General features: G+C 38.8%; 1 protein-coding gene across 1 annotated transcript in view; it reads left to right on the top strand.

Annotated features, from left to right (window-relative positions):
• LOC127674700 (transmembrane 9 superfamily member 2-like) overlaps nt 1-11,015 on the top strand; it is a 79,159-nt gene extending 68,144 nt beyond the window's left edge. Inside the window, exon 18 of the mRNA XM_052170351.1 lies at nt 10,948-11,015. Coding sequence (XP_052026311.1) covers nt 10,948-11,015 — 68 coding nt within the window. The remainder of the gene's footprint in view (nt 1-10,947) is intronic.
• The last annotated feature ends 2,167 nt before the right edge of the window (nt 11,016-13,182 follow it).

A 13,182-nucleotide genomic window follows, 5' to 3' on the forward strand; every position in this document is an offset into this window, starting at 1 on the left:
TGGCCTCATACTATTGCAATGTGTTCTAATCTTCTGTCTACTTCTCATTCTCTGACTTCACCCTATGTCTTAGCTTGTTCTCTCTCTCTCTCTCTCTCTCTCTCTCTCTCTCTCTCTCTCTCTCTCTCTCTCTCTCTCTCTCTCCCCCCTCTCTCTCTCCCCTGTCTCTGTACAACTGTTCCAGTAAAACTGCCTCCTTACTTTCTGTACACTGCCCCTTAAGTAGCTTCGCTTTTCTGTCTATTCTCATAAGAGTTGGGCATAGCCTATTCTGTCGAATCTTTCTCGGATTCATTATTTTGCCTGGCACTCAGTTAGACATCATATTCAAATATGAGTGTTTCCTTCTACAAACTAACTTTTGTATCTTCATTGTTTGGGATTAAAGGGCATGCCTATGTTCTAGTCAGAGGGATTAAAGGTGTGGGCTTAGGGCTGGGCCACACCACAACTAAAAACAAGGTTTTTCAGTAAATAACACAGTCTCTGGGGTTCACAATCTGATAAAATATCCTATAGTACCTATGGAGTTATTCTTATTCACTCCATCACAACACACACCGTTGTGTAATTACACACAGAGGTACACACACACACACACAATCCTTCAGAAAAAGTAAACCTTACATGAGAAACTAGGCATCTTTATAGATTTATTTTTTAAAAAGTATACCTAAAATTGGATTACTTTTGATATACTGCTGGAATCATCTCCTTAGTAAAGATTCTGCAGGGTACCTATCATCACTTAGCTACCAGCATTTTTAGTTACAATGGAAGACCAGAACATTTTTCATCATTATAGCTTAACTCAATTCTACATGGTGTTTTCTTTTACTTTTATCTGAACTATGCAAATAGGGCTAAGGAGTGTAGCTCAGTGGCAGAGCACTTGACTAACATGTTCAAGATCAACTCTGAACATGCTTTAATTTCCAGAAGTACAAGAAAAAACATTATGCATATGAAACATAAGTGTACAATATGATGTGTTACCATAAACTGAAACAAAGCATCTTTGTAATTAGCACCCACAAAGATCATCAGCTCTGAAACTGCAGTTGGGTTTTACAAGTACAACCACTACCCTGACTTTTTTTATTTGAAGATTATCATGGAAAATTTTATATAGATATAATAATGGTAGGCATAAAAATATTCCTAATGCCACTGAAAGTGGAATTATAAACGTTTTCTGATAAAGTTGCAGATTTACATGGAAAATATTTCTGATAAAATGGAATAAATACATAGAAAAACATGTTAAAATTGAAGATTATTATGGAAATTATACAGATAAAATGGTAGGCATAAAAATAATTCTAAGTTGATTGAAAGTGGAATTATAAGCATTTTCAGGTAAAATTGAAGATTTACATGGAAAATATTTCTGATAAAATTCAAGAAATATATAAACAAACAACTTAAATTGACTATTTCATGGAAAATTATACAGATAAAATGGTAGATATAAAAAACCTTTCTAATTAATTGAAGGTGGAATTAAGAACATTTTGTGATAAAATCAGAGGTTTATATGGAAATCATTTCTGATAAAATAGAAGAAATATATAGAAAAACATGTTAAAATTGAAGATTATCGTGAAAAATAATGCAGATAAAATGGTAGACATAAAAAATTACTAAATTGATTGAAGGAGGAATTACAAATATTTTCTGATAAAATTGAAGATTTACATGAAAAATATTTCTGCTAGTCTATGTCTTTTTATTGGGGAATTGAGTCATTGTTGTTAAGAGATATTAAGGAATAGTGATTGTTGCTTCCTGTAATTTTTGATGTAATTTTTATGTTTGTGTGGGTATCTTCTTTTGGGTTTGTTGGAAGATTACTTTCTTGCTTTTTCTAGAGTGTAGTTTCCCTCCTTGTTTTGGTGTTTTCCATCTATTATCCTTTGTAGAGCTGGATTGTGGACAGATATAATATAAATTTGGTTTTATCATGGAATATCTTGGTTTCTCCATCTATGGTAATTGAGAGTTTTGCTGGATATAGTATCCTGGGCTGGCATTTGTGTTCTCTTACGGTCTGTATGACATCTGCCCAGGATCTTCTAGCTTTCATTGTCTCTGGTGAGAAGTCTGGTGTAATTCTGGTAGGTTGGCCTTTATAAGTTACTTGCCCTTACTGCTTTTAGTATTCTATCTTTGTTTAGTGCATTTTGTATTTGATTATTATGTGCCAGGAGGAGTTTCTGTTCTGGTCCAGTGTGTTTGGAGTTCTGAAGGCTTTTTGTATGTTCATGGGTATCTCTTTCTCTAGGTTAGGGAAGTTTTCTTCTATATTGTTGAAGATACTTACTGGCTCTTTAAGTTGGAAATCATCCCTCAATTCCTCCATACCTATTATCCTTAGGTTTGGTCTTCTCATTATGTCCTGGAGTTCCTGGATGTTTCAGGTTACAAGCTTTTTGCATTTTTCATTTTCTTTGACTGTTGAATCAATGTTTTCTATGGTATCTCTAGCACCTGAGGTTCTTTCTTCTATCTCTTGTATTCTGTTGTTGATGCTTGCATCTATGACTCTTGAATTCTTTCCAAGGTTTTCTATCTCCAGAGATGTCTCACTTTGTGATCTCTTAATTGTTTATACTTCTACTTTTAAATCCTGGATGGTTTTGTTCATTTCCTTGACTTGATTTTTTGTGTTTTTCTGTAATTCTTTAAGGAAATTTTGTTTCCTCTTTAAGGGCTTCTGCCTGTTGACCCATGGTCTCCTGTACTTCTTTAAGGGATGTTTGTGTTTCCTCTTTAAGGACTTTTACCTGTTGACTGATGTTCTCCTATATTTCTTTTTTTTTCTTTTTTTGGATTTGTTTTTTTGAGACAGGGTTTCTCTGTGTAGCCCTGGCTGTCATGGAACTCACTCTGTAGACCAGGCTGGCCTCGAACTCAGAAATCCGCCTGCCTCTGCCTCCCAGAGTGCTGGGATTACAGGAGTGCTCCACCACTGCCCGGCTTCTCCTATATTTCTTAAGGAAGTTTTTTAAGTCTTTCTTGAAATCCTCTATCTGGGCCTGGCTGTGGTGGGAGAACTGGGTTCTGATGTTGCCAAGTAGCCTTGGTTTCTGTTGGTAGGGCTCTTGTGCTTGCCTTTTGTCATCTGGTTATCTCTGGTGCTAGTTGGTCCTGCTGTCTCTGACTGGAGCTTGTTCCTCCTGTGAGCCTGTAAGCCTGTATCCGTATTCTTGGGAGACCAACTCTCTTCTGTCAGTGTCTGTGTACTGAAGGCTGTGGAGCTGCCTGGCTCCTTGGTGCAAATGGCAGCCTGAAGACCTCTGTCCCAGCTGCTCCACTAATCGTATGCCCTGTGTGCTCCTAGCTGTTCCCCTCCAGAGAGAAGGTGGAGATCTCACCCCAGTGCTCAGAAATGAAAGCACTGCTGGGAGATCACTCTCTCCTGGCAGGCCCTGCACAGGAGGATTTGAATATAGAGGTATGTACTTACATACAGAATAAACCGTTTTATGTCTGGTTTCTTTAGCAGATGCTTGTAAGAGTGATCATTACCAATCTTTGTAAATGGAGTCTAAATTCTTCATATATTTTGATTGGGATCACTCCATCATACCCCATGAGTTACTTATTTATGTAGTGTACAGTTAGATACATAGAAGTTTCCTCATATTCAAGTGACACCTGTCTAAGACCCCAGAGACTTTCTGAAACCATATATAATACTGAACAATGTATACATATGTACGCATGCACACACACAGAAGCACACTGTGTTTTCTTATACACACAAATCTGTAATTATTTACAAATCTTGCACAGTAAGAGATTAACAGTACTTGATAATAAAATAGAAAATTTAAAGCAATTTACAGTAATATGTGATTATGACACCTCACTTTCTTCTTAAATATCTTTTTTACTATTCTTTCTCTTTTTGTGATGATGTGAAATGATACAGTGTCTACCTGTTGAAATGGAGTAAATTATGTAGACATTTTATATGGCCTTTTATGCAAGGGTTAATCAAACAGGAACATTGTGTTTTGATAGTTGTTTTGAAAGCTGAGACACCTGCTAAATGGTAAGTAAAGGAGGTAGTATATATAGTAGAGTGGGCAAAGATGTAGGTTAGCCTAGACAGAACCAGGACAAAGAATGCAAGATTTCATCATACTATTCAGAGTGGCTCACAGTTTCCAACTTATGAATCATTTGTTTTGAAATTTGCTACTCAATATTTTTGGACTATTGTTGATTAATACCTGGCTTTTTATGTGTGTGTTCAGATAAAACTTAAATTCGCATATTTAGGTAACTAAAAAGCAAAGAAAAAAAAAAAAACGGCGAAGCCCAGATAAGAGGCATTTACTAGCCAAAAGACAATAACTTCTGGCTTTTTTTTCTTTCATTAACAAGTACTTTAAATCAAGTTGCCTTTTCCTGAGAACCATATTACAAGATTTGTTGGTTTTTTCCCTCTAAAATAGATGTAGTCTTGAATGGCTCTATTGTCTGATACATCTCCGTCCCCACTGGTGTCTCTACCACTTTCATTTTTGGTTCTCTTTTAATCGTAGTATGCTCACTAGTGACTTCCAATGATAAATAGGGTTCTCTCTCTTTAAAGATTTTATTTATTTTATGTGTGCAGGTATTTCACCTGCATGTGTGTTTGCACACCACATATGTGCAGTTCCATGGAGGCCAGATAGTGTTAGATCATCTGGAACTGGAGTTACGGATATATTGTTAGTAGCTGTATGTCTGCTGGGAATGAAAAATAGGTTCTCTGAAAGAGCAACCGGTGCTCTTAATGCTAACTCTCCAGCCCCGGATAATCTCTTGATAAAGCAAATTGACATTCTCTAATACATTCCTTAACTTCACTAACATTACTCATATTTTACATAATAGGTTTGAGTAATGTCATATGCATCATCTGCATTAGTCCCTGTGCCCCACTCTATGTTTCAGTGCTTTCATTTTTTCTGGCCTTTTAACTCTGACTTTATTACCCTTTTAATCCATTAGTCTTTCCTTTCTGTACTTTCACCTTTTACAGCTTACTCATTCCCATTGCTTATCTCCTCATTTCTCACTGCTCTCCATTCTCCATTCTGTATCTTCATCACCAACTGTACAGTTGCATGTTCCACTGATGCTCGTTCATGTCACACAAGTCTCCCAACTGAAGTGAGTGTCCCTGTTCCTCCAAAATATGCATCTTAATATTTTTCTCTCTCTCTCACTGTTGGACATTTGGATGGTTTGATCTTTATAGGTATTGTGCATGTAAACACAGTTATTATAAATTCACAGTTATGGTAACCATGTCATATATAGAAAATGACATTTCAAAGTACTCCCCCTCTCATGTCTCCCCAAGAATTGGAATTCCCTTGGGGACAGAACCTGTTAAACTGTTCATGAGTATCATTCTTGAATTGCATTAGGCATGGAAGACATGAGATAGATACTATCATGTTACCATGTTTCTGTATCCATTTTAATACTAAATTACAGGTGTGGGAACTATCTTAATTTAATTGTGGTTATCAGTCAGATCATGGAAACATTACATCATTAAGTGTGATTTTTGACATTATCTTTTTCAAAGATTTTTGAAGCTCTGCTTTATCTTAAATGGAGTCCAGTTTTTGTTACCTACTACTTCCTTATTAGCACGTGGCGTTCATTCCCTACAGTGTAGTTGATATACTCAGTTTCTCTCCACTGAAGAAAACTGTTTTTCCCCCTCCTTACAGCTATCAGTTACAAGCAGTTTCTTGGTTAGGAGTTGAGACCTTGTGTCACATTCCTTTCACCATTTTAGTATTTTGGCTTGAACTTGTGCAGCTCTTGTGTATGCTTATACAGTCTCTGTTAGTTCATATGTGCATCAGCCCTGATGTTTCTTGAAAAATTTTTTTCCTTCAAGTTATCCATCACTTCTGCCTCTTAAAATCATTTTGCCTCCTCTTCTGCATAGATCCATGAGCCTTGAGAGGAGTGATGTAATAAAGATATTGCATTTAGACGGAAGATTATAAAGTCTCTCACTCTCTGTAAATTGTCCATTTCTGTGCCTCTGTCTTAATTACCATCTACTGCAAGAAGAAACTTCTCTGATAAGGGCTGTATAATATCAATGGATATAGCAATATATTATTAGAAGTTATTTCATTGTCATTTCACTTTGCAGAATAGTAGTAGGATTTCCTGTAGGGTCTATAAACAACCTATCTAGTTTCAGGCTTTTGGCCTTATTAAAACATTGTTAGGTTTTAATTAGTTCTCTGTCCTGAAGTATGCCTTAAATCCAATTGAAAAGGAGGGGTGATTACTCTTACAATGTTTATGCTACTTGTGCACCAGTGAGTGTATCATGCAGGCCTGTCACTGTTGTAGCTCTTACAGTTCATAGTTGGGTAAGAGTCAATGATTGCTTTTCTACTCTAGAGATAGTATCTTCCAGTGCTATCTATGAACGGTTGTCAGTAAAGGTGAAGTATCTTTGGTGCTTGAATTTATTTCTGGCATCACAAGATGTATAGAACTTCATCTTTGAATATTAAGCATTGTGGCTGAAAAAAGATACTTTATGCCTAAGATTTCCACACTCACAGGAAGACAGGCAGACACTGATTCAAGCACGTGAGGCTTCTTTGTGCAATGTTTCCCCTTCCTTTGGATTATTTACTTAATATGGTCTTTGAAATAAGATGACAGAGCCAAATTCTTTTATGTTTCTTTATGCTTACTGCTATCAGCAAACCAGAATGGTTTCACTCTTGGCTGATGTTGAGTATTATTTGTAAATACAAGGTAGTTTCTTATTTTTTCATTAAGTATTTCATAGAATTGTGTTTCATTATTTTCTTTCAAACCAACAGAAGTCATGTGTTCTGTGGCTTGTGCTTTTCTATCCATTTTTTCATTTGGTAGTAGGCTTAAGATATGTAATGATAAATCAATAGAAGACTCAAGGAACAGAGAGATGTAGGATAGAACATAGTATTCTTCTTTTTAGAACATAATATTCTAAGAAAAGGTAAATGAATTTCAGTCAAGGTTGAAGGACTTATCTAAAATCTTAACTAGTCTTTGTTTTAAACATGCGTATTAAATATTTTGCTTTGATTTCCTTAGACTATGAGTGACAATGAGAAATATAGTTTTCTTTACATGATACAGCGGGAAGTGATAATGAAAGTGTTAAATGGGTATTGTGAATTTTTTGTTGCAGTTAAGTAATATAAGACTTGAGACTCTTCTTGTATATTTTATGTGACATAGTGTGCAAAATCCTAACTAGATAGACCTAACTGAACAGTTCTTAATGGCTGATATTTTTATCACATTTTTGATGTTTCAGCTTTAGAAAATTAGTAGAAATGACATATTCCTATATTGATGTAGTAGATATAAGGTCACAATAACTGACTGAGAACCAATATTTGAGCTTCCTTATCTTACAGCCTAAGTTATAATGTATAGGTCACATTATTACCCACTAAATAGGTGAGTAAACTGAAGCCCAGTTAGTGTGAAAAACACATGAGAAGCCCTTATATGGAACATTCAGTTTGTGTACACACACACACACACACACAATTTACTTCACATTCAGATCACAGCCACCTCCCAGTCTCCACTTCATACAGTCCCTCCAACTCCCAACTCCCCTTCACCTCTAAGAGAGTGGAGACCCCACCCTGGGTATTCCTCCACCCTGGCACATCAAGTCTTTGCAGGGCTGGGTACTTTTCCTCATGAGGCCAGACAAAGCATCCCAGTTAGGAGAATAGATTTCACAGACAGGCAATAGCTTTAGCAATAGGTCCCTGCTCCAGTTGTTGTGGAACCCACATGAAGATTGAGCTGTGCAGCTGCTGCATTTGTGTGGGGAGGCGTAGGTCCAGCCCGTGTATGCTCTTTGGTTGGTGGTTCAGTCTCTGAGAGCCCCAAGGATCCAGGTTAGTTGACTCTGTTGGTCTTCCTGTGGAGTTCCTATCCCCTTCAGCCTGCAGTCCTTCCCCCAACTCTTCTATTATAGTACCCAAGCTCCATTCAGAGATGTGGGTCTCTCCATCTGTTTTCAGTCAGCTGCTGTTTGGATCCTCTTAAAGGACAATAATGCTAAGCACCTGTCTACAAGCTTATCAATATAATTATTAGTGTCAGGGATTGGTGCTTGTTCATGGGGTGGGCCTCTAGTTGGGCTGATTGTTGGTTGGCCAGTCCCTTAGATTTTGCTCAGCACATCCGCCATCCCTGTATTTCTTGTAGACTGGAAAAATTTTGGGTAGAAGGTTTTGTGGGTGGGTTGGTTTCCCTATCCACCCACTGTGGTTCCTACCTGGCTACAGAAGGTAGCCTCTTCAGGTTCCATATCCCCACTGCTGTGACTCTCAGAGAAGATCACCCCTATTGATTCCTGGAAGTCTCTCTCATCCCAGGTCTCTGGCATGTCCTTGAGATGTTCCAGTCCCACAGCCCCCCACCTACAGATTTCCATTCATGCTCCTGGCCCTCTGGCCCTCTCTCCTGTCTCCCCACATCTGATCCCATTTCCCAGCTCCTTAGTGTGAATGAGCTTTTTCCTCTAATGTTAGCTCGTCAGTAGGATCTCTATGTCTTTCTAATTTAGGCTTGAGAGGACCCTTTTCTGAGAAAGTCCTCTCTGGCAGGCTTCCTTCTTGATACTCCTCAAGTTCTCCCTGTGTGCTATTTGATGCCTGCGAGTTCTCTTCATCAATAACATCTTTTATAAGCGTCCAGAGGCAGAGGGTAGTATTATCTGCCTTGGTGGCTCTTAGCACTTTTCCAATTTTTTCCCAGGTTCTCTTATCTAAAGTTCTTTTTTTCTCTTAGAACCATGGGCAACAAGAATCTATCTGATCTAAAACTCCTTCTAACCATTGTTTTTCAAACCCTTCTCCTTTCACCTGAAGCAGCTCTTGAAGGCTGCAGACAAAGGCCTATAAAGTTCCTATCCCATTTTCCACTGTCAACCCCTAAGCGAGTTCAGCGCTGGGTCAACGCTGTCCCACTTAGCCTGTGTCCTTCTGCACCTACAACAACAGTTTAAAAAGATAACATTTTAGACTAGCGCTAGTATTTAACTCCTGTAGTTGCTCACCATGCAGGGTACCATCTTTTTCCGTTTTCTACGAAGCTTCACCATGACAGGGTCACCTCAGGAGAACTTCCCTTATGCAGCCACATGTTCAGGCGCCATTCTGTAACTGCCCACAGTTACATTGAATGGGTTACCTGGAAGGGAAGCTGGGGATGTATGAGAAGGCAGCAAAAAAGAGACAGAGACCAAGATAACACCTGATATTCAAGGTCTCAAAGTTTAATGAACTCCCAATATATATAGGTAGAGGAAAAGGCTGGAAGCTTCTCATCAGAACTGGTTCAATTGCTCCACGGGTGGCTAGTGTTTCTCAGGAAACTGCAGGTCCTTGAAGATCAATAGGCTTCACCTTGGTCTGAGCGCTCCACCCTAGGTGGAGGGGATTATAGCTAACACAGGAGTTCGTGCTCAAAGGCTGAACGAGGAACTTCACATTGGTAGATGTCAAGTTCCTGCCAGGTGGCATGGTACCTCAATAAAGCTCTCTACACTTGGGAGTTAAGATATAAATTTCTTTACATCTAATACCATCTATAAAGATTATAGCCAATCTTGTAGAACATGCCTATAATATCAGCACTTGAAACAGTGAGGCAGAAGAATCTCAAGTTTGAGGCTAGTAATTTCACGGCCAGTTCTGAACTTCTCTCCAACAAAGACCCCCAAAATCATCAACCAAAGATTTCCCTATACTGCTGTATTAGTCTTTATATTATCATTTTGGTGACTATATTATTTTATCATTACTTAGGCTGAAGTATATAGATAATAACTTTTTTGAGGAGCATTTGGTTTGTTTGTAATTGTTGTTATATGTTTTTAAATATTTTTAAACCATAGTAATACGGTCAATTTTTTGCTAATAAGTATTTTTCTTTTATAAGATTGTGGGTTATTCTTTTTAACATGAATACTCAGAAATGGAATTTTTTCATGTTTATAATAACATAAGTTGATTTTAAAACTAATAGGTACTTTGGATATATATTCCATTTTATTATGTATAATGCTAATACCTTACATTTGTATCTCGGTGTGTATGTCTGTGTGTGGGTGCATGTGAATAGGTTAGACATTCATGTTAGGTGTCTTCCTCAATCTTTACAGTATTTTTTTTGAAACAGCTAATGAACCTGAAGCTAACCAATTGGCCATCCCATTTGGCTGATGAACTTTCAGAGTCCACATATTTCTGTTTTCCCAGTACTTGGATTATAGATGTACTACATAGCACCCAGAGTTTAAGGGGGGTGCTGAGGATCTGAACTCAGTTCCTCATTTTGTGTGGTATATGCTTACTGACTGAACCATTTTCACAGCCCTGGTTGCTTACAATTTCTAAACTTAGAAATATAATGCAAGAAATTTATATCAGAAGATAGCCTTGAGCTTCTTTTAAATGAAGAACATAAACTGATCATTTTTGTTTAATTTTGGCTCTGGTTAGAGACTCGCAGAATTCCATCAGAAGGATTCTCTCACCTGTTTGTTTATAGGTGACCACTTCTGGTCTCACTGCTCATTCTGATTGTGTAGCAAGAGAGACTGATGCTTTATCTTGTTTTGAGACAGGGTCTTACTCTATAGTCTCAGATGGCCTTGAATCAGTTTGATCTTCCTGCTCCAGCATCCCAGATGTTGGGAATACTGGTGTGTGCCACTGTGATAGCTGAGCCTGGTGACTTTCATTTATTAATATATACATCTTGAAATTTAAAGCTTTAGCAGCCTGCCTTGAAACAGACATATTTGTGTTTTTAAGAAAGTTTTTTTTATTTACTTACTCTGATACCTGGCTAACAGAAATCTTTTTCATTTGTTTTCAGGGACGATTGGATTTTTTTCTTGCTTCTTCTTTGTTACTGCACTCTACGGTGTGATGAAAGTGGATTAATGAACTTGTCCAACTATTTCAAAGCGCATAAGCCTTGCTTTCAAGCACTGTATCTGGTGGCATACATATATATGTGTGCTGCAAGTTACATTCAGTTAAACTGTTTATAAATGCAAAACCTCTCTGTCTGGCCTCAGTTTCTTTAATACAAAATACTGATTAGTGGAAGAAAATAGATTGGTAAAAAGAAGAATTCTAAGACATAGTTTCTTGGAAAGACAAAAAGATTTTATTTAAAATAATCAGCTCAGAGGAAACACATTTTAAGACACTTTAGTGGATTTCACATCGTGCACCCCAATCCCAACCATCTCTCTGAGTCTCCATATTCTCCCCCTAACCTTGCAACCTCCCTGCCAAAAGAAAAGAAAACATAAAAATTAAAGCAAACAAAACAAAAACATTTGACATGGAAGCTGCAGTATACTACGGTGTATCCCACAGTATACCTTTTTTTGTCCAAACAGCTTTACTCGGAAATGTTCACTGCAGTGAATCATTGGTCTGGTTTGAGGCCTCTGGCTTCTGTTACATTATCAATACTGGATCCTCACCAGGGTTCCTCTCAGCTATCATGTTGTTCAAAGAGATTCTTCAGCTTCAATTCCACAGGACTTTTCCCTTCACAAGCTGAAGGAGTGCATACATGGGGTAGATGTTGGGGTAGGCCAAACCAAAGCCCTGGATCTGGGCCTGGGTGGGAGTTAAGTTGTTCAGGCTGCCAGCTCTCCCACTTTGTTCAGGCAAGAGGCAGGGCCAGTTCTGCCTGCCTGTGGCAGCCAGCAAGGGGTGGGACTGGCTGTTCTGCAGGAGTCAGGTACAATGTGCTGTCTCGGTGAGGTACAGAGCCCACTAACTAGAGTGCTCCAGCGGGCAAGGGGCTAACTCAGGAAGCACATTTTTATTTTTTAAAAAATTATTGATTTATATTCCAGCTGTTGCCCCCCAACACACAGTTCCTCATCCTATTCCTCCTCCCCTTCACCTCTGAGAGGGTGCTCCCCCTCCCACCAGCCATTTTACTTCCCTGGGACCTCAAGTCTTGAGGATTAGGTGCATCTTCTCCCACTGAAACCAGACCAGGCAGTCCTCTGCTGTGTATGTGTTTGGGCCCTCAGACCAGCCCTTGTATGCTGCCTGGTTGGTGGTTCACTGTCTGAGGGAGCTCAGGGGTACAGGTTAGGTGAAACTTAAGGGGGCATCCTCCCCTTCATCTCCTTCAATCCTTCCACTAATTCAACCACAGGGGTCCCCAATTTCAGTCCAATGGTTGGGTATAAGTATCTGCATCTGTCTCAGTCAGCTGCTTGTAGGGCCTTTCAGAGGGCAGCCATGATATGTTCCTGTCTGTAAGCACATCATAGCACCAGTAATAGTGTCAGACCTTGGTGACCCCCCCAAGAGATGGATCCTAAGTTGGGCTAGTCACTGGGCTGCCTTTCCTTGAGTCTCTTCTCCATTTTTGTACCTGCAGTTCTTTAGACAGGAACAATTCTCGATCAGACATTTTTACTGTGAGTTGGTAACCCCAATCCCTCTACTTGATACCCTTTCTACCTGTTGAAGGTGGACTCTTCAAGTGCCCTCTCCCCATTGCTGAGCACTTTTGCTAAGGGTACCTCCATCGAGTCCTGATAGTCTCTTACCTCTGGGTCTCTGGTACTTTCAAGAGGGTCTCTCCCCACCCCTCAAGGCTGTATATTTCCATTCTTCTCCTGGCCCTCTGGGCTTCTCTTCTGTCCCCCCCCATACCTGATCCTGTTCCCCTTTTACCCTCCCCTCTCCCACCCAGCTCTCTCCCTTTTTCTGCCTTCCATGATTATTTTCTTCCCTCTTCTAAGTGGGATTGAAGCATCTTTACTTGGGCCTTACTGTTTGTTAAGCTTCTTACAGTCTTAAAAAGTACATTGGGTTTTTCACATGAAGTTTTTTCTCAGTTCTGCTTCCTGATGCTGTTTAGAGCACGTAGTTTCTCTGCCAGAAGCAAAGTTTCATTGGTATTATCTAACAACTTTTAGGTAAAATCTTTTTTTTCTAACTAAAGATGATACAAGCTATATGGTTGTTTTAAAAATGTGTTTTACTTTAGGTTACTGTATTAGGGTTCTCTAGAGTCACAGAAGGTATGGGTAGTCTCTATATAGTTAGGGAATTTGTTGATGACTTA

Source organism: Apodemus sylvaticus, chromosome X, assembly GCF_947179515.1.
Source record: "Apodemus sylvaticus chromosome X, mApoSyl1.1, whole genome shotgun sequence".
NCBI lineage: Eukaryota > Metazoa > Chordata > Mammalia > Rodentia > Muridae > Apodemus > Apodemus sylvaticus.